Source organism: Natrix helvetica, assembly GCF_964273705.1.
Source record: "Natrix helvetica genome assembly, chromosome: 5".
Taxonomy (NCBI): Eukaryota; Metazoa; Chordata; class Lepidosauria; order Squamata; family Natricidae; genus Natrix; species Natrix helvetica.
The window spans coordinates 70,077,449-70,100,568 of NC_138551.1; the positions used below are offsets into that span (position 1 = coordinate 70,077,449).

The 23,120-nt window shown below is 38.0% G+C and overlaps 1 protein-coding gene across 3 annotated transcripts in view; it reads left to right on the top strand.

Moving 5' to 3' along the window:
* Positions 1-23,120, top strand: part of MGMT (O-6-methylguanine-DNA methyltransferase) — a 229,958-nt gene that overhangs the window by 165,363 nt on the left and 41,475 nt on the right. For all 3 annotated transcript variants that reach the window (XM_081954291.1, XM_081954289.1, XM_081954290.1), the window contains exon 5: positions 8,465-8,622. In XM_081954291.1, coding sequence (XP_081810417.1) covers positions 8,465-8,622 — 158 coding nt within the window. The remainder of the gene's footprint in view (positions 1-8,464; positions 8,623-23,120) is intronic.

Here is a 23,120-nt window from a genome sequence, read left to right on the forward strand (position 1 = left end):
AGCTTCGCAAAATTAGGTTAACAAAAATATATATTTTTTTGCCGATATGCAGGACAAAGCATTTATTAGTTGATATTAGGAGTTGCCAAATGCATGACCATTCTGACACATAGTAAAGGTAGCATTGACACATTGTCAGTGGTGTTAAATGATTTTGCATCATCAACGAAGAGGACACAGCTGCTTTTAAGATGATTGCATAGGTTGTTGATGTAAAGCAAAAAGAGTGTGGGTCCTAAAACGCTGCCTTGGGGGACACTGCTGTTAACTGATGACGGATTTTTGGACCCTCCCTATTTTGACTATTTGTTGCCTGTTGGACAGAAACGCAGCTATCCACTTGTGCAGGTATCCAGAGATACCGTAAGAACTTAGTTTCAACAGTATTTTGTCGTGCACCACTGAATCAAAGGCTTTACAGAAGTCTATGTAAATTGCATCTTTTGCTTTACCCTGGTCAAGATGTATGGTCCAAATGTTTCTACAGTGTTGGAGTTGCAGATTACAGAACATTTTTTTTCTAAAACCAAACTGCTTGTTAGATAGCAGGTTGTTTGTCACTAAGTGGAGGGTGATGGATTGGTTTATAATCGATTCCATAATTTTACAGATGATGCAACACAGTGAGACTGGTCTGTAATTTTCTACTAGACTAGGGTCTCCCTTTTTAAAGATAGGTATAACCATGGCTAATGACCATAGGTTGGACAAGGAGCTAGTTCTGAAGGATATCTCATAGATTGATACCTCATAGATACCTCATATAAAGCTAAGTGCAAAGAAAAATGAAACACTCCCTTGGAGTTGGGGCTCTAAGGAATTTTTTGCTTTTTCTGTGCACTGCTTGAAGAGTCCAAGTCTGGTTGCCCTAGGACTGAGGAATCATTTTCCTTGGCCACGCCTCCTGGTGCTCCTTAACGCCATATTTTTTTCCTTACTCTGGCCCATTTAGGGACCATTTAATGAGCTCCAGCTTCTAATCTTAACTCAGGATTGGACTCTCCCTTTTTTATTTAGTTTTTCCTTTTTCCTTGCTCCTGTTGTTTTGTCTATCTAGCTTAGACCTTTTTTATCTCCATGGCTCAGGACCTAGTTACTTGCGGGATCGTATTCTGCCCCATACATCCCTGCGACCAATCCGCTCGCACAGAGAGGGCCTCCTCCAGGTGCCGTCCACCAGACAGTGCCGAGGGGCGGCGCCTAGGAGTAGAGCCTTCTCTGTGGTGGGCCCAGCCCTGTGGAATGACCTCCCTCCGGATATTAGGAACACCTCTGACCTCCGCTCCTTCCGTGTAAAGCTCAAGACCCACCTATTCCAAGTAGCTGGCCTGGCTCAACTATGATCTAACTATATCGCTCCTGACGGGTTTTTTATTTGGGTAATTTAATTGTATTCATTTATTTAGGGGTTTTTTAAATATTGTGTTTTTAATTGTTTTTATTCATCAGCCCACCTCCTCCTTGTACACGTCTCGGTATATGTCTTTGCTATATGTATGTCTTGTCTATATATGTATTTCATATGTTTTAGTGTACGCCGCCCCGAGTCCTTCGGGAGAGGGTGCGGCTAAGAAATAAATATTTATTATTATTATTATTATTATTATTATTATTATTATTATTATTATTATTATTATTATTATTATTATTATTATTATTATTATTATTATTATTATCTGTATTTTTGAGTTTTTTCGTTGTTATTTTCTCCCCCTTGGCTCTTTTGGCTTGTCATCTTTGCAGTGAGATTCGGAGGTAGCAGCGGAGACGGGGGGGTGCTCTGCTTGCCGCACCGCTTAAGGACGGTAGCGGAGATCTGCCCGGAGGCTTCAGAATTGCAGCAGGGTGGCAGGGTTCTCGGCAGCTGCCAGGAACAGGCAATTGCTTTCCCCTCTCTTACAGAGATGCGCCACTGGCCGCGGACAGGTGTGCGGCCGTTTTAAGAGCTGCGGTCATCATTTTCTCCTTCTTCAGCCTTGCACTGGAGCGGTGGCCATTTTGAAAGGCTCCTGTTTTTGCGCTTTTTTCAATAGCCCTTCTGCCACTCATCCACGCTCCTGCAGATAGCGGCCAAATGGCCAGCTGACCCTTTTCGGGCCTCCAACAGGGTCGCTTCCAGTCACATCAACATCTTCAGGGAGTGCTGGTGTCTTGGCTGCCTGGCAGTCATACACTGGCATAGGGGGGGTTGTAGTTTTGTTTCTCTTTGCCCTCTCTGCTTTATCTGCTAGGCTTCGCAGCTGCGGTCTGCGTTCCCTTCAACAGACCTCCTCGATTGCTCCAGTGGCTGGCTTCTAGTTGGACTCCTTTCACTGAGCCCCAGTCCTTTGGTATTTTGTGGCTGCTTCAGACATTGACTGTGAATATCCCTTACCAGCCTTTATATTGACTGATCTTCATTTTTGTCTGTTCCTGCTCCAGCCACCTGGGAGCTCATGACCCATGAGAGCCATCATCTCCTGGAGATCAATGCCATAGAGCAGGTACCATCCGACCAGGAGTGGAGGGGATTTTATTCCATCCCCTTCCTGATGCCCAAGAGCTCAGGGAGTGGAAGGCAATCTTGGACTTCAAGAACCTCAACTATCATCTTGCATGTTGGAGGTTCAAAATGCAATCCCTGCAAACCATCCTGGCAGGGATTCGCCAAGGGGACCTCCTAACGTCCATAGATTTAAAGGAGGCATACCTACACATCCCAATTTGGCCTTAACACCGAAGGTTCCTGCGGTTCTTCTACGCCAGCCGACACTATTAATACAGGGCCCTGCCATTTGGCCTGTCGTCGGCACCCAGGACCTTTACCAAAATTCTGTCAGTAGTCGCAGCACACCTCAGGCGCAGACTCGTGAAACTCCAGTGTTACCTGGATGACATACTTATCCAGTCGTTGTCCTGTAAATAGGCCTTGCGGGATATTCAGGTCACTATGAGGCACCTCCAGTTCCACGGGTTCTCCGTGAACCTGGAGAAAAGTCATCTCTCACCGACCACCAAGCTCCTACACCTGGGGGTGGTGATAGACACTTCCAACTGCAGGGTGTTCCTCTCCTAGGACAGGATAGACAGCATAGTCTCCCTAGTCCACAAGGTTCAGGGATTGAGGCAGGTCCCTGTGCTGCTCCTCTCGCAACTGTTAGGGAAGATGATTTTGTGCATCTCGGTAGTCCCCTGGGCACAACTCCATTTCTGGGAGTTGCAGTGGTTTCTCCTGCCTCATCAGAGATCCAACAGAAGAAACTCCCCCATGAAGGTTCATCTTCCCCCGACCGTGAAGAGGTCCCTCAGGTAGTGGCAATCAGCAGCACTACTAAAAGGTTCATCTCTTCAAAGAACCTGCGAGAGTAGTCATCATGATGGATGCCAGCCTTGCCGGCTGGGGTGCTTACATGGAACATTGCGTAACTCAGGGCAAGTGGTCTCCAGCCGAAGCGGCCTGCAACATCAATTGGCTAGAGCTGCGGGCAGTGAGACTCACCCTGCATCATTTTCAACAAGACATTCTACATCAGCACATTCTATTAATGGCGGACAATGTGGCCACCAAGGCACACATAAATCACCAGGGCAGCATGAGGTCCAAGAAGCTCATTGCGGAGGCAGAGGCCCTGGGCAGATTGGCAGAGCGTTACGTCGAATCCATCTGTTCTGAACACATCTTGAGGATGGACCACTCCCAGGCGGACTGGTTGAGCAGGACCACCATAGACAATGCAGAGTGGCGATTGCACCCAGTCCTGTTCCACCAGTTGTCCTGCAGATTCGGCACTCCAGTGATCGACCTGTTTGCCACCTGTGAGAACACGCAGCTACAACATTCTTCTCCCGCTTCCACTTGCCGGGGGCAGAAGGTATGGATGTCCTCCACTGCAGGTGGCCTCAGGAACTGTTATATGCGTTTCCTCTATTTCCGCTTCTGCCTCAAGTAATCTGAAAATCATAGCGGAGAAGGCGGAGGTGCTGCTGGCAGCGCCTCACTGGCCCCAGAAGTCCTGGTGCACCAACCTCGTCAGCCTCTCGGTGTCCAGCCCGTGGCAAATCCCTCAGGGCCAGGTCTCCCTCAGTCAGGGGGCCATCGTCTATCCAGATTGCCAGTGGCTCCAGTTGGCTGTCTGGCACTTGAGGGAGACCTCCTCTGGAGGGATGGCCTGTCAGAAGAGGTGTTACATACCATCCAGGCATACAGGCGACCTTCGATAACCAGAATTTATGATTCCACATGGACCACCTTCACCAAGTGGTGCGACAACTTCCAGCTTGATCCTGTCACAGCACCAGTTCCCTGTATATTGGACTTTCTACAGGAGGGCCTCCAAATGGGACTTACCCCCAACACCCTTCGACGCCAGGTCGCTGCGTTATCCACCGTTTGGTCTGGGGCTTCAGCTCAGCCCCTCAATAGAATACCAAGGGTTCGGTGCTTCCTCAAGGGTGCCTCCAATTTGCGGCCTCCAGTGGTCCACCGGTACCTGACCTGGCAGTTATTGGTGGTCCTACAGGCTCTCACCTCAGCTCCTTTTGAGCCTCTTCGCACAACTTCCCTCCTACACCTCACTCTTAAGACAGTTTCTTATTGCCATAACATCTGCAAGGAGAATATCAGAACTGGTGGCTCTATCTATCTGGGAGGACCTCTGTATCATACATCTGGACAGAGTTGTACTTTGCCTGGACCCTGCCTTCACCCAAAAATTAACAACTGGTTCCATAGGGCACAAGAGATAATTTTACCAAACTTTTGCCCATGCCCCAGATACCCGAGGGAACACGTCTGGCACACTCTGGACGTCAGATGGGCCCTTTGGAGATACATCAAATGGACAGCAGATTTCTGCAGGTCCGAGGCCCTTTTTGTGTCATTTCAGCCAGGGTCCATGGGACGAAAGGTAACATACTCCACTATCGGCAGATGACTAAGAGCATGCATTGTGGCTGCGTATGAACACCCATCCAAGGCAGTACCTCAACATATCACTGCTCATTCTACAAGGAGCGCCACCACCACAACTCCCTGGGCAACCCAGGCTACCATAGACAAAATCTGCAGGGCGGTTATGTGGTCATCCCCTTAGCCCTTTATCAGAAACTATAAATTGGACATGTTTGCCTCAGCCGAGGCATCGTTCGGCAGGCGGGTTCTCCAGGGGATTGTTTCCATGACCGAATCCCAGGACAGACCTTCTTCCCGCACTAGTGACATATAACTTGGGTATGTCCCATGCTTGGACTCTCCAAGCACTGCACAGGAAAATGACCATTGGCTTACCTGAAGGGTCCTTTCCTGTGCACTGCGGGAGAGTCCAAACCCACCCTGGGCCTTTCAGGTTCAGGGATTCGGGACCATCACATCAGCTCGGACTTAATCCTATTGTATCATCACAACTTCAGCCTTCACTGTTTCAGAACTGGTCAAAAATATGTCGTTAAGGAGCACCAGGAGGCATGGTCAAGGAAGATTTGTAAGCCTTCCATCTAATAAGATCTTATTCTCTAAGCACCTTCCCAATGTTCTGGGCTACAGACTTCTTCAGTAAGCATGTCCATATAGAATAACACTCCACAAGATGATGCCCATCAGATCTCTTGGAAGTACAACTTGCCTACAGTACAATCTGGGCTGTTGTTCTAAATGTGTGCCTGTACTCCAGATGTGTCTTCCACTTCTGGACCATGAGCTATCAATGTTAAACTTTAATATGTAGTATCAGTCCTATTTTTCCCCATTAGTCTACTCTATGCTACTCTATCTCAACAACCTTGGTATTCTGGAAAGGATTCCTCCTTCAGAAATCAAGATAGCTGACAATTCCTAGGAAGATTTCAAGTCATTTGTAGATTAGTTCTCAGGAAATCGCTTATAATCATACTAGTATGGTTGAAGATTCTATTATTTGCCGTCCAAAATGTTAACAACTGTACTATTGTGAAGCTTTTCAGAAGGAGCACCAAATGTTTGAATAATAGTATTTTATGGCAAAATACCATTCTGCTCAAAAAAAATAAATGCATGAACCCAAACACCACAATTCATCAGTATTGATCCGCTAAAATTAACAGTTATATTCATTATAACTTATTTCATTGTGACTTTCCTTATATAAAGATGGTAGGGATAATTATTCTAATTGATTCCTAGCCTATGGAATGTACTTCCTAATGAGATATGTTTGGCTTCCATTGTCCCTGGATTTAGGAACAGGATGAAAATTCAAGTCTTTCCCCAATATTTTATTTGTTAATTAGTTAATGATTATATAGTGATTTTCATTTTGGTTTCAGTTGTTTTTTTCCCTGTAGTTTGTATTTTTTTAAATTACAATTTAAACATAAATTTTGCAATAAACAGAAATGTGAGGTATACATTCATTATTAAAAAATAAAGATAATGCATTTGCAACCAATAAAAAGTGTGCAAGACAAATAAGAATACAATTTTATTTAATAATTTTTAAAGCACATCAAGAAAATATGTATATGAATGTCAACACACACACAAACACATTTATGAATGTGGATTACAAAATCAATATCACTTGTACACATTCTTCAAGTATCTTTGCTCCCTTCTACAAGAAGTGAGATTCATCTAGCTACTTTAACAAAGGATAATAGTGTGATTGTACAATTTTCTAAAATTCAAAATGGAGCATCTCCCTTGCCAATGTTGTGCTAAAAACATGTCTGTTCAAAATTGTCTCTTTGCATATTTTGCTGTAGCAGCAGTTTCTATGATTGGCATGTGAAAATTACCTTTTCCTACTTGGTTAAGGTCTTGTATGCTTTCTGAGTAAAGAGAAAATCAGCAGGTTTTTAGATTTCAGTACAAGACAAGAAGTCATTATTTGAATTCTCTGCCGACTGGGGAAAGTCCCAAGAATTTTTGAGTAACCTACTGCTGTTTGATAATGATTTGAACTTACAGGCTCCAGCATTTTAAGTCCAGACTAAGGTAGGACATTGGGTATAAAATGAAAAGTAGATATAACAAACTATTTTTATTTAATCAGGTTTTACTAGATCACAGTATTCCTCTTAATTGAAGATAATACATAACTTTTGCAAAACACACACACACACACACAATAAGTATCTAAAACTAGAAAATCATTGGGGTGGAGACCTATTATAAAGCATTGTGGTATGAGGAAAAATAGGGAGTTATATTAAGTTTAAATTTAAAATATTCATTTTAAGGCTAATATTACAACTGCAGTATATAGAAATTCTGCTGATTCCTTTTTCAAATGGAGAAATGGATAAGATTGCAGACTGAATTTTAATTAAGTGCTGGTGGACTGAAAACAAGAGAGATTTGTATTTTCTAGAGAAGTGGGACATTAAACCCCATAGATTGTATGGATGCAAATTCTCAATAAGAAGTACAATTAGATAATACAATATCTGGGATTTAAAAAGAAGGATCAGTTCAAATAATCAAGTAAAATTCTGTACATCATACGATAAAACATTTTTGTTCTCAGCTCACTTTTATCAGGAGAAAGTTCTTTAAAATTAATTGGAGAAGCTGCATATGAAGTTACGATAACTGGGTGAACTGATAGCAATTTCAACTGATTTCCTTTCTTAAAAATTCCCCCTTTTAATTATTTAAGCGCCCTCTGTTTTTTTCTGCTGCAAATATACAAATTTCAAAGTGGAGAACAAGATCTGAAGCCAGGATTTAAATCCAATTTTTTTTCGGTGAAATTTACATCAATCCACCTTACTTGACATTTTCCTCAACTATTAACATATTTCTTGCATAAATAAATATATTTCCATTTGCATGCTACAGAGACCATAAACCAAAAAGAGAAGAAGAATTTTCAGAGGAAATGATAACTTCATTATACTTCTACACTTCTTGACAATGCACAGAAATATTTCCTTGTCCTTTTGTCTGTTTTTTGTTTTGTTTTTTTGTTTTTTGCTTTGTGGTATTCCTTACTTCAAGCTTCATTCAAGCAAAATTTGCTTTCCCCAATAGTTTGTATAATAGTTTTATTCATCTTTTTCTAATCTGGCATGCATCATACATGTTGGTGGGGGACACTTAGAAAATTGTATCTATCTGTTGCTCTTTGAGTATTTTCCTAAATACCCTGCCTAAATATAATAAATGTGTTCCCTTTTTCTAAACTATATGCCTAGGCATTCGCTGACTTTGAAAATATTATAAGGAGGTATTTTATCTCCCCAAGCTTAAATAATACTATACGTAAAGGAGACATGTGCGACCAGAGATGAAAACTGAAGTGCTTTATTCCAAATTTCTTCCTTTTCTTTTTTTTTAATGTTTATTTTCTATGCAACCCCACCCCTTCTCATTTGTATTTGGATTTTTGGCCTGCCTGAAGTTTCTTTTACATAATGGCCCGTTCTTTGTTGTACTGCGTTTAAGCAACTTGGTTATAGTGAAACTCTGCAGTTTTAAAATGAATGTACTCTGTTACTCTTTCAACAGAATGGAGGCCTCAATATCTTGTGAAGTATGTGAAGCCACAGGGGAAATGAAAGAACCACTGAAACAATGTATAGCTTGGCTTCAAGCTTATTTCACTGAACCCCAGTTAATGCTGAAACTTCCAGTGCCTGCTTTTCACCATCATCTCCTAGAACAAGGTATGTATGTCTTGTAGTGTAACATTTGGCACCTCTTATATGATGTGCACTTCTGTTGTTGTTTTTAAAAAGGTCTGTACTTGGCTTTTGGGTAACATGTTAGAGATTAAAATCTGCACAAAATTATGATTTTATTTTATTGATATCAAAATCAAATACAGCGGAAGTCTGTACTGGCCTGCTAATCCTGCTTTCTGAAATTTCTAAAACACAAGAGTGTTTCTCAATCACAGCAACTTTAAAAACGTGTGGCTTTCGATTCGCGGTGTTCCCCAGTCCACACAACATAAAATGGCTGAGTTTGAGAAATACTGTGCTAAAAGAATGCTTCAGTGGGATTCAGTTCCATGACACAGTCACCAGATTTTCATTTAATGACAATAGAGCTGAAGAAGCTTCTTGGATGAAAAGTGAAACTTCTTCAAAGAAAAACAAGAATGTCCAGTTGCGTCTTGAAAAAAAAACACCTTTGGGACTTTAATGACATTAGTTTAATTATCATCCGGAAGAAACTGCATGCAATAAAATAAGAGTTTCAAGTTCCATATTTCTAAAAGGTGTTATTTGTTTCTATTGTTAAACACAATAGAAGTAGGGATTTTGCTTTTTTCTGACAGAGGGCATCAGGGAGAGTCACCTCCAGTGTCTAGCAGCGTGTTCCTTAAGCTCCTTGAAATTACTGGGGGGTGGGGGAGATATGAAGAAAAATATTTTAACCAGATTAATACTTATTGATATCAGTGACTTAAACTAAAAAAATAGGTTTAATTTGATTTCGGCCCACGTGTTTTGTTTCCTCATTTCGAACTCTGGAGGAATGTTTGAGGAGAACACCATTTTATTTGTCTTGCACCTTTACACACACAAAAAAATTCATATACTGAATTATATAATTAATATTATTGGCTGAATTATTAGAATGTAGATCAGTCACTTATTTATCAGAAATACAGTGGGAATTTTCATTAGAGATAGCCAGAGTCTTCCTGCTTCATTTCTTACATTGCTTTTGTGTTGGTTGACTGTCCCTTCATGGAGCTCTTAAACTTTCCAGTTTTGCAGTGATGATTTCAGTAACTAATGTGGGAATGGCTATGGGATTTGTTTTTGTTGCAATTTTGTTCATCTCATTATGGGAAATGATTTTTACTCTTCAAAATGAGCGATGTTAATATACTGCATTGGCTTTCATTTTACATATGTGTTGGCGAATACGGTTGCATTTAGATCCTCTTTTTGCATTTTATTACTCCAAAATACATATTTAATTTGCACTTATATTCAGATGTGGATTTATTCTTCAGCTGCTTTGAATAATAAATGTTGATGTATGTTAGGAACTGCATCCCCGTCTATTTTGACTTTGGTATTTTTCTGTAAAATTGACAAAGCTTTCCTTGGCTACAGCTATATCAAAATACAAATGAAGCAAAATTGATGAATCTATTGTCAATTTGTTGTTGCTGTTTTCTTGATAAAAACCCCTTTATAGTTGCAGTCATAACCATATATGCGTAGGAGCAAATTGACTAAAATTAATGGGATTGCTTTACCTTTATTTACTAAATTGTTCCTATATGCAGTTGTTAAAAGCCAGGCTAGAAATACCTCAAATTACAGTCTCCTTGACATTTGATCCTCACTGAGCTTTTCATATGTAAATATTTAAGAATAAAAAACAACGCAGAGCTGGGGATTATGGAAAGGGATCTTATGTATTACAGTGACATTTTATCAGATAGTCGAACATTTACAGGAGAGAAAAAATAGAATAGGTTGTTCTCTGGCAGGCAGAAATTTTAGTTATTTTTGCATGGAGATAGAGTGATGAAACTAAAAAGGGCAAGCATGGTACAGTGATTAAGATCTGAAACAGTATAGGGTTTCCTGCCTAGGCAGGGGGTTGGACTAGAAGGCCTCCAAGGTCCCTTCCAACTCTACTATTGTATTGTATTGTATTGTATTGTATTGTATTGTATTGTATTGTATTGTATTGTAAGATGTTGAAGTAGCCCCTCAAAAATCCACACTGAAATCCATTCTCTGTCACTGGGTGATTTGGGGCTATTCATTCTCTTAGCCCAACCCACTGAAAAATGTTGTACTTTTAGAAGAAGATAGGAGAACGGCGCACTATGCACACGGCCTTGAGCAAGATATAAATCTAATAAATATACCTCTCTTCAGGGCAAAATATTCACCATGTAGCTCCTAATTCCAGACAGATGTTAATTTACTTTTCTATTGAAATGTTACATTATCTGATTGTTTACTAGTAGAATCTTCTTGAATGAATCCCCCCATATATCAGCCATGTCAAAATTGCAATGCAATCTGTCCAGAATCTGGTCAGAATCTAAGATCTGGGTTCTGATCAGCTAAGAGAGAATTACCATGAGAGGTATTTCATGCTCAATCAATGTGATTCATCTAGCATTCTCATAATACAGGGAATTGTATACAATATTCAGTGCAAGATCACAGTGATCTTCTTGGGAGATATTAATTAATTTAAGAACACTAATGACTGAAGTACAGCATGTCAAACAGTAAATGTTTTTTAAATGTGATGTTATAAAACTATAAAGCCAAGGCCAACATATCTTTAACCCTCACAGGGACAAAGAGGACACATAGCTCTGATTAAGTATCCTTCCTCAATTAATGAAAAGTCGGATTTTGTAAAATCCCATTGGGATTATCATTGGGGGTGTCAGGTCACAATAACTTTGAGCACAATATAATTTTTCCCATGAAATCTTGGAGTAAAAATTTATTTGTGTCATTAGTTGACCTAGTATATCCAAACAAAATCATTAACAGACATCAACTTGATTCTATTTACCTATTACATCTTGGTCACATGTGAATGTTAGAAAAAATATCCCTTAAGTATTCAGTCTAAAGATTTTCTTGTGGTCTAAAATCTGGATAGGCACCGTTATATGATAGGCCTTGTATGTTTTGAAGCAAGTAGTTTGCGACATGTGGATTCTACTCTAAACTCAAACATTTTGTATGTAAGTAATTATCAGGGCCGAGCTGGACATATCGACTTTTTCAGAAGATGAGCAAGCTGATGGCATTTTGAAGCCAAGGAAACAAGTACCAGTATTAATCAAGAAATAAAAGATTCAGCCCCTGTAATTAATTATCCTGATGTGAAAGATTCTGTCCTACAACTGAAAAAAAGGCTCCCTATATTCTGGAGGTTAGGATATAATTTGGAGAAACGAAGGCAAAATAATAGCTGCTTGCAGAAGACAACTTGACTGTGAAGTCTGACTCATTGATAATATCTGTTACATTTTACGTAAATCTGAATAAGATACAGAAACTTTGGCTACTAAAGGCCACCTGAGATCCTCCGAGGAAGCAATTTGTGTCATAGCCAGTCTTAAAACCATGTGTTGTACGTAACTGAACTCCTTAAGTACGGATGGTTTTGTTAACTGCAACCAACTCTCCCTTGGGACTTTTCCTTTGTATTTGGAGAGTTGAGACTGAGTTGTTACTCTCAGTCTGTTTTCAGACAGCGATACTTCTTGACCCCTTAACAAGCATGAAAGACAATCTCCAAATATCTAAGGTCATAATTTGCTCAATAAAGTTTTCATTAATTTTCATTACTCTGCATTTCTAAATGATCTCTTTGCAAAGATAGTAAGAATAGGAAACAGTGGTTCTTTATGGTCTCTTAGTCCAACAAGAGAGATGTTGTCCATAGTTCTTTGGACAATCATTACTGTTAAAACAGAAAAACAGCAGCACTAGAGAACAGCCCTGCTCAGAATAGAAATTGCAGCAGCAACTATTGGTTGCTGTCACACTTAACATAAATGTTAGGTATTTTCATACATTGAAATATATTTTGCATAATAACAAAAAAGAAAGAAATATTAACACTATCTCATTCTGAATTCTAAAAATAAATAATAGGTGAAGTAGATTTTTTTTCCCCGAATAAAAAGACCTTGACTGACATTGGATAAAAAAATACCATAATGAAAGAAAGGATTCTTTTGCAAAACAGAAGATATTTTATTAGAGAAAAAATGCAAATTTTAATTGAGAAAAAGATGAGTTAGTAATCTGAATTCAACAACGAGTGGACTGAATCTAGTGTCTGGATTGTCAACCAGGATTGTATCCAGAGGTCATCTTCCTTAGCAAAATAAGACTAGTACTTGTTCAAACCAGCTAGTTTGTTAAAGAAATGAAAAGAAAATTGGGCACCAAAAAGACTTTTTTCCCCTTCCTGGGACTAGTAGCAGCCCTCAAGCAAGTTGGTTACTCCAGTAGAGAACAGTCACCTCAGAATTAGACCTTTCGGAAGTCTACATTCTTCTTTGCCGAATTGTTCAGCAGGTCACAGTGCAAAAGGTGCCCAGACCTCTAATTTAGAGAAAAGGCTTCCGAACTGTGCTTTAATTTAAGTTCCTGAGGTTATGTTATCCACCAGACATGTTGTCCACGTTGACAAGACCTGTTAACAGATCTTTTTCATTGCATTTCTTTCTTAACTTTATGTCTATCCCAGTAGCAATTATTTAATATGAAATTCAAAGGTGAATAATTCTTCTCATGCTGCTGGCAAAGTATGTTTATGCTGAACCAGAGAGTCCATTTAGGGTTTGAGAGTGCTGTTCTCTGCTGACTTTTTTTTAAAGCCTTTCTCTAAATTTTAGAGCCAACCTTTGAATTTGAAGGTTTGTGGGGAGACATAACCTACCCTCTGAACAATGGGATTTCAGAGATGTGAATGGTAAGACCAGGGTTTTTTTTTTTTTGTTCTTTTTGTTTTGGCAAGTCCTTCATTCACACTCATCCCCAGTGGAACAATGGAGAACTTTGCCTGTTCAGATATCATTGAAGAAGAAATCTCAGCAGTCTCATGAGTCATCTGGAGAGCTGCAATGCAGTTCCATGCCTCTGAATGACAGGAGCAGCCAGTCAGGCTTTCTCATGCAGCAAAATTGTTACGTTCATGTATGTATTCATGAAGTTCCATTAATTCTTTTTAATTTTATTGCCTTCTTCAGGGTGGTTTTATTGTTTTATTAATAGATGATAGATAGATAGATGATAGATAGATAGATAGATAGATAGATAGATAGATAGATAGATAGATAGATAGATGATAGATAGATAGATAGATAGATAGATAGATAGATAGATAGATAGATGATAGATAGATAGATGATAGATAGATAGATGATAGATAGATAGATGATAGATAGATAGATAGATAGATAGATAGATAGATAGATAGATAGATAGATAGATAGATAGATAGATGATAGATATTGATTTTGTCCACTTTGAGAAAGTCACCATCACACCCAGAAGCAACAGCAGCAGTATTATAAGTCACAAGATCATATCCTGGGAAAGAAGGTACAGCTGCAGTGCATAAAGTGCACAGTGCATAAACTCATGTAGTACAGTTGTATTAATGTTATCCTTTTCATTTTTCCTATTACCTTCTCCTATTTTAGGATTTATCACTTTGTTGTTTGTATCATATAATGCAAAGACTGAGGGCTTATGCAGCAGGGACAAAGACCTTCTGTATCCAATCACACTTGCCCAATAAATAATATTCTATTCCATTCCATTCTATTGACAAGTAAGCCCTTCTTAAGGAGGCCTTTCCTACAGAAGGCCTTCACAGGGAAACAAGTAAAATAATATTTCCCATTCCTTCTAGGTGTCGTCCCCCCCAAAAAAAAATAATTAACTCACATTACTTTTTGAAATGTAAATATTTATCTTTTTAAAATTGTTTAAAAATCACACGTGGCTGTCCCAATAGGTGCAGCTTATTGATGGATGTACTTCTAAGCGCTTAGTCTAAATTTGTCTTGTCATGATTCTCCCTACTTTTTGGAAATACAATATAGTATGATATAGGTATCATATTCAAGTTAAATAGAAGAGTTAGTTAAGGTGGCTAAAGGCAATTCAAAATGACAGCCAAGCTCAGTGTGATTGAACAGAGTAAAAAAGGACAAGCTGTCTCTTTACCTGCGGCATCATTTCTGTTGAAATTTGGCTATTAGTAAGCTAGTGGTAGGATTTTTCTTCAACCCAATCCCTTTTTAGCTCTGCAGTTATCTGTTGAGCCATTTATTTGAGAATAGTCTTTAATGAAATCCTGGCATATGAATAATAAGATGAATACTTCCCCTAGGATTTTTTGCCACTGAACCCTGGAAAATAGTCAGAATGCATTTCCAGCTAAAATCTCTTGATATACTGCAAAGTAGTGACATGGAAACAGGGAGATTGTGGGATCAGCGAAGAAAATAAAATTGCAGTGTCCCAACTAAAGAGACTGCTGGAATCTGTTTAAAATGTTTTTTGTTTTAAATCTATGCTTTAATATGGGTGTGGGGGGAGACTTAATGCAATCTTGATCTTAGCAGTATCTTCCATCTTACAGTGACTATGATGGAGAAGTCTACAGAACCGGCTGGTTTGCTGCAAAATATAGAACAATATTTCCCCTGTGGTTTTGTTTTTGTTTTGTGTTGTTTCATTCAGTTTAGAAGAACATTTGCCCACAAAAATAGAAGGGCAGAGATCAAATGTTCCCTAGATTTTTGCTTTATTTTTACTGCTGAAACAATGTGACATGTAAATGTTCTAAGAGTAGTAGAGCTATAGTTTTTAAAGTGTTTTAGTTTCTAAACATAACATTGCAATTCAATGGAAAACATCACTATTAACGGAGCAACAGTAGATACACTTCTGGTATTTGAACACCAACTAGGTAAACTATTTAGTTTATTAGAGATGTTACAGATCATATATTTTCCCTTTATTTAAACTATAGCTTAAAAATGTTGAACTTCATGAGATACTAGTTCTGAGTGAAGCTTGAAGGCTTTAAACCTTCAGATGCCATTTTATTGATTTTGACTTGCTATCAACTCTTGCAGTCAAATTAAGTGGGAAAGAAATAGCTGATAGGGAAAAAATGTAATTCTTCAGAGCTTAGAGTCCAGTGAACTACTTTTCAGGGGCAGTAGAAATCTAGGTTTATTGCTTTCCAAAGCTACCTGTGGAAAAAGTGAGGGGGGGGGAGAACTGATCAAAAGAGCAGGAAGAAATAGAAGATACCCATGAATTTAAAGACATGGTCTATACTGTCAGATGTCTTGAATCAATACATAGAGGTCACTGCATGGCAAGCATGAACGGTTTACATAGCAGGAAGTTGATAACTACTGTTCATCTCAGTGATTTGTAACATGAAGAGAAAAAGAGACCCTTGAAATTGAAAGAAACAGGAGGAAATCAGAAGCAAAAGCTGACCCATGATTTAATTGCAGTGTCTTCTGTAAGCAGTTTTTTGACATTGAGCATGAAAAAAAAATGAAATACAAATATATCTTGAAAGATTGATTTCTGGACCATAGTAGGTTTAGTGTTCTCAGTCAGGGACACAAAACTGATTGGAGTCGGACAGCATCCAAACTGAATAAAATAAGATAATCAAATAAAATAACTCTAATCAGTGCTACTGGAAAGTAAAAGTTTTTCCTTTTTTATAACCTGTTCATTTTGCCATTTTTTCCAGCTGAAAATGGAAGAGCAAAAATCTATATTACGCTAGGCATTCTTAAAATCAAAAGGCAAATTTGGAGAGAAGGTTGAAATGTGGTCTGTATTTAGAGCTATTGTCTCTGGATGTGTTACTATATTCACCTTTTCTCCAGATGTGGTGCATCTTTGTGTTGGTTACTCCCTAACTTTATCAAAAGATAAACAAATTGTAGTTTTATAAATATTATTTCAAACAGAGTATTCATTTATAAAATGAATAGATTTACTTTTAGTCATCTAAGCTTCTTCTATTCCAATCAGTATCTCTTCTGGCATACAGAATATGCCATATGCCTAAAACAATTCCAATTTTTTTCTTTATTAAACCAATTTGGTTTTTTTTTGCACAAAATAGTATAATGTATCATTTTTTTAAAGACCAGGTCTGCTGGTCTTAATTTTGCCCCGTCTAGCACTGAATATCTTCATACATATACAAATTATTAAATTAAATTCCTTTTGTTAAATTGTTACTAAGGAGTATTATATATTAGTAATATACAATAAACTAAAATTAGAGAGTTTCAACTTATTCTAAAATCTGCAACTGCGGGATATGGAGAAAAGCTATTTACAAGTAGTTTTCAACCCACAACCACAATTGGGACTGAAACTTCCATCGCTAAGCGATGCAGCCATTAAGGGAATCACACCCAGGATCTTCTAGGACCTTTACTACCACATTTATTAAGCAAATCTGGATTTCGTCATTGACCTCTTAGCATATGAAAAATAGTAAATGGTGGTCATGTAACAGAACAAAATAACAAAGTTGAAGATCTTCTAATTGAACCCTCTGCTCAAGCAGGAAACACTGTACCACTTCAGACAAATGGCTGTTCAATCTCTTTAAAAGCTTCCAATGATGGATCACTCACAACTTCTGAAGAAGGCTTGGGCTCGAATGGCACAAGCATAGCTGCAGGACTCTGTTACTTAGAACCTCAATAGAGGTAGTTCCAGCAGCCTTCTTGTAGAGATGATTTCCTATCATGGATGGTACCTAGTGGAGCCAACATGTCCTAACATATTTTTCTCCTTGCAATTAGCCTCCTTCCTGGCCAAGCAATATTAGTTGAGACTCTAGGCTTCTACGCGCAACATTCACACTATCCAACATGGGTTGTTCTTACATGTGCTAACCACCAGGCCTTCCTCTGCTATCACAGTGCCCCAATTCTCCCCTAGCTTGTCTGAATACATAGCAACTCCACCAAATGTCAGGATTGGCAGAGATCCTTCCCAGGTAAGACTTTTCACTTGTTCAGTCTAAAGTGTCCCAAAGGTGCCTTGTTTTTCCTTTAAAGACGTTTTGCTTCTCATCTAAGAAGGTTCTTCAGCTCTGACAGGATAGTGAGGAATGGAAGGAAGAAAGTCCAGTTGCCTCTGAAAAGGCACCTTTGGAACAACCATGACTTGGATGACTGAGAATTTCTATAGACTTTCAGTCTAAAGTGCTTTCCAGATAGAAAAGAACAAACACAGCACACTCTCACCCCATCTATATTCCATTTACAATCCACACCCTCGTTTCAAAAACGAAACAAAACCCAAACCACTCAACACCTCCTACCATCATGACCCACCCTCCCTTTTCCCAAGGTTCACATCATGTGACCCATGGTGCTGCAACTGTCATAAATACATGCTTATTGCCTAGTGGTCAGATGGCAATCATATGACGTGGGGACACTGATGGTTGGAATTGATTACCAAACCAGTTGTTAAACCGGTAGTATCCCACCACTAGAAAGAATATATATATTGCTTTAAAACAGCATCTATATTCTGTAGAAAACTATAAAATATTAATGCACTAAATCTGACATCAATACCCAAGGTTCTATATCTACGACACCAACATCATATTGAAAAATCAAAGGTCGTGTACATTTTCTAAGTAACCTATCAGCAAAAAAGTGTTATAGATAATTCAGACCCCCAACTGAACATCCAGAAAGTCAAATTTTCTTAGATGGCAAAATAAAGGCATCCCAGGATACCTACATTTTACTGGATACCCATAGTGATATAGTATCAGGGGTGAAATCAACTTACCTTCTCTACCAGTTGATAAATGTGCCCACTGTATTGTACGGATAGAAACCTGGTTACAAGAATTCTGTGATCAAAGGTAAGAAACTAGGAAATCTAAGATTTGCCTTGGGGGAAGGAGGGAATCTAAACTTTAATGCCACAAATAATTCAAGTTACAAAAAAAACCATTTAGAGAGCAGCTAAAGTTTTAACTACCTCCTAATACAGTGGTTCTCAACCTGTGGGTCGGGACCCCTTTGGGGGTCGAACGACCTTTTCACAGGGGTCGCCTAAGACTATTGGAAAACATATATTTTTGAAAAAATACGGAAAACATAAAATAATCTTGTGGTTGGGGGTCACCACATGAGGAACTGTATTAAAGGGTCGCGGCATTAGGAAGGTTGAGACCCACTGTCCTAATAGGATATTAAATTTATATTTTTTGTATGTTTTTAATTGTATGTTGCCCAAAATTACTCTGTGAGATGGACAGTTTCTAAATTTCATACATAAATAATAAATAAACAAATTTAGTATCTAAAATTAAACAATATGGCAATATAAATAATTTACCATCCTGTCATCCTCTTATAAAAATTGTACACACTACCATAAATAACAGGTGAGAAAATGAAACAATGTGTTTTCTATATAGTCTAAGTTTAACGCTAAGTTTAAGGATGAAACTAATTTTATCTTACCACCACCAAAGGATATCTTTTTTTTTCTTACTTACTTTTTTTCTCTCTTTTGTCATATTTAGTTTATATTAGTCATATAATAGAAAAGGATTTTTTTCTTTGAACGACCACTACTTATCTCCTCCCCCACCCTTCTAGGTTTTATAATCTTTTTTTTTTGTAGTTCACTGTTAAAAAAATCCTTATAAACAGCATGCAGCAACATTGTCTGTAATTATACATATGCTTTTTATACAGTGTTTGTCTCAGTTTATTTCAAAAGAAAATGTTGTTAGTTGAGCACATATGCTATAGGTTGTTTATTTGATCAATAGGCTCCAATTATAAAATAAGGATTAACTGGGAATTTCTTCACAATAATGATACCATGTGTTTCTTTGATGTCTCCTGTTTCTAGGATTGTACTTAATCTGTCTTTCACATGCCCAAAGCTAAGAGTTGAGGATTATATACAAAGCAATTGTTGATCCAGATTTTCATGACTTGGAAAAGGGAATGGTGCTGTTTCTCCTTTTTTGTGATCATTTGCCTCATCCCGAAATTTGTTGCTGCTTTGTTTACGAATGGTATTCTGTGGTCAACAGAAGATCTCACTAATTGTATGTGAGATACAATGTTAATTAAAGTTTTCTAGATCATGATACACACCTTAGGTAAACTCCCTAGAGAACAGATCTCTGCCTCTACAGCTATTTCCCATGACACATATATCTTGGTAGTGGGCAAGCAAAAATAAGTCAAATGTTTAAGTACTGTTTTTGTTTGTTTGCTTTTGGTCCTATGGGGTAAATTAGTGACAGGGGTTACTTCTTGATAGTTAAAAAGACAGGCCGTACTAGAATCTATAGTTTTCTAATCATCTAGTCCTTCCTAGTTTGCCTTACAGTAAATGAGATTTTGTGACTGACCATGTCTAGTATAGAAGCGATTTATTGAATGGGCAATAGTAGCCCATTGTTTATATCTATAACTATCTATGCAAATGTGCACATTAGGTCCAAAGAGCCCTACATACACTGCAGAATGTCCTTCTGCTGAAATTGTTTTCTGAGTAGTAATTGCTGTAGGCTAAACTGATGTTTTATATTTAGGGAAGTTATATAAAACTTTGTCATTTTTTCAGTGTTCTGAAAAAAAAAAACCATTTTCCTTATAATTTTTTTTCCAGGCAGTCACTATCTCCATCAGTGGGCATGGGAACCTTAACATAGGCTATGAAGGATAGAGGGACTTCAGAATAGTATTTGTGACTTTGGGCTTGATTTTGTTTTCCTGGTTTGTCATTTCTATGCAACTGCTGCTTCTCAATAATTTGCTCAGCGAAGCTAAATGGTGAAGAATCTGTATCTATCCTCTTTGTTTACAACTTCATTGATTTAAGTACCAATGTCTAATCTGTGTGTTTCAAGAGGGGGTAGATACGCTCTACAATATAAAGACAGATTCCAGATTTAATATAACAATTTGAACATGGATTTCCAATTGTCTATTAAATTGGACAGTCCATAATCCTGTCAATCTGTGGCATTGGTGGGATTTCGTCATCATGCAAAAGATGCAAATCACATCATTTGCGTAAGGACACCAATTTAAATAAGGCTCATCCCCACAGGGCTGAGGTAGGAATGGCTACCCAACCTTCTCTGCAGGATGTTTGGTTGCAGGGATAGTGATGCTTGGTTGGATTATTTGGTCAAAAGCTCAGCCATGGAAAGAAGATATTTAAAAAAGGCACAAGCAGAGGGGAAGGAGCTCCTTTTCCTTAATATCTGCTCTCATCTATTTGTGCTCCTACCTTTTTTGATATAGCTATAGGTCATAACAATGAGCTAAAGGTCATAAATGAGCCTCCGTTTTCTAAGAATTTGATTGTTGATTACCAATAGTTCCGGCATCAAGGGTGTTTAAGGTATGTTATTTAGCATATCAAGTTATTAGGGCAAAATAGTAGCTGTTACAGAAAAAGAATGGGAGAAGGCAGCTTATTTGCAAGTTGGCTACATTATTCAATGTTTGTGTATTCTTTCTAGGATCAGACCCTCACAGAACCTGTTATCCTGCTACTCCAACACCAGCAAGGCTGAAAGTTCTTTGCTGGTGTAGCACCCTCCTTTTACCTTATACATCCTTGGGCTTCCAACCAGTTATGAGCTAGCTGAACAGTTCCAGAATTCTGACTTTCCAAAGAACCTCACCATTAAAGGAGACCAGGTTTAGCAGCTCAGAGAAGCTGGGTGGCGTGCAATTAGCCATGGAGTAATAATTGAGGACAGCATTGTTGATTTGTATAATAAAATCACTGTGACATAAATCACAGTGGAATTTGGCCTGTTGGATGTGAATTCCATTACATTGACATTTCTATGTACTTTGCTTTTTTAAAAAAATCATATTTTCATTTTGATCTGTCTGTTTTCTTCCAATTTTAAATCAACACAAATAACATTACTGATCTCCACAATCATACATATGTAATGTAATGTATTGCTTTCATCCATTTTTTGAAAATACTTTAAAAAATGAATTAATATAAATTCTTGATGCTAAGTTACTCTGCAACCCAGCATGGCCTTTTCCAGCATTCATCTAGATCATTTGCCAAATATGAGTAATGGCCAATATATTTTATTAAAAAATTAAAAGACTCTAAGCTACAAAAGCATACTTTCCCCTGAAAATTTGCATCTCATCCTCTTTTCTGGATAAAATATGCAAGAACTAACATAAATGGCATACTGACTTTTTTTTTCCCCATGAATTGGGTCTTTGATGTTCAAGAGAAGCCTGTTGTTAAAGAACATCCCTAGAAGGCTGTAGAAACTGTTTCTCTTTATGAGAAATGTAAAATAGTTAGTTGAATATGTTGGTGTCATTAGTTTGTGAATCGCATCCTTAAAAATAACTGTGGAGGAGCCAAATCGGTTTAAAAGAAGATAACGAAATGGTTTAAGCTACTTAGGTTGAATGCCAATTATATTTTAATATTCAACGGAGCATATTTTACTAAGAAAAAAGGCAGCGTTGGCGCATGCATAACTCATTGGCAGCGTCGGCCAGCTGTGCCACTCTTCTCTTCGAATCACTTTGTGCATTTTAGTAGCATGGTAATTTAGTAGAGAACTACCTGAGTGATGGCATTTTCAATGAGCAGGTAATCTACAGAGAATTTTTATATGGTTATGAGTTCTGCACTTCAGCCTGGCAACACAAAAATACATCAAGACCAATTACGGTATCAACTTTCAGCGTGATACCCTTGCCACGCAAGTGCATGTATTTCTGCCCCAGGCATTTCAAATTGCATCTAATTTGAAATCTTTGGGGTTTTAATTAAATTTTAGAATATATGGAATTCTTCATTAGTACCTGCTCTGAATAGCAGATTATACTTCTCAATCTCTCGTTAAAGAAGAAGGCTGCGGTAAATAGGATGTTCAAGAACTGATCATTTGTGGTGCCTGAATATTGGGAACAGAAATAGTGAGATGCAAAATAATATCAAAAAGATTATTAGTCCAGTGAGGGAATCTTGATTTGTATTTTAATGGAATTTTACATTTCTCTTAATGATTTGCAAATTATCCCCTGATTATAAGATACATTAAGGTTTTCATTTTAATGGTGAAACAACCATTAGCAAAAAAAAAAAATTAAGAACTGCCTTTCAGAGTGTTTCCCTCCAGCAGATAAATATTGAAACCATTAACACCTTTTGATGTAATACAGCAGTTTAAATCTTTACAGGAATGGTTCTAACCTTTCATATGCATGGCCACTTTGCTTCAAGTTCACAATTGTCTTTACATGAGTGACCAATAAATGAAACTGAACCTATCATTACTTTCAAATACCTAAGAAAGATAAACACCTCTTTAAATCATTAATATTACATATGCTTCAAAAAACACTTTAGATCTAGTACTCACATACATTCTAATGAGGGTTTAATTTTTAATGGGGTACAATTTATAGTCCTTGAAAGATCTATGATTATTTATTGAAGAAAAGTTAAGTCAGATAAAGATACCATTTTGTCCTGAGGTCGCAGAAATAATTTGATATGTACAGTAAATTAGTAACTTGCAGTTTTTTTCTGTGATTTCTCAAACAATTGAAAAATCCTCGCTTCAGACATGTTTCAAAACC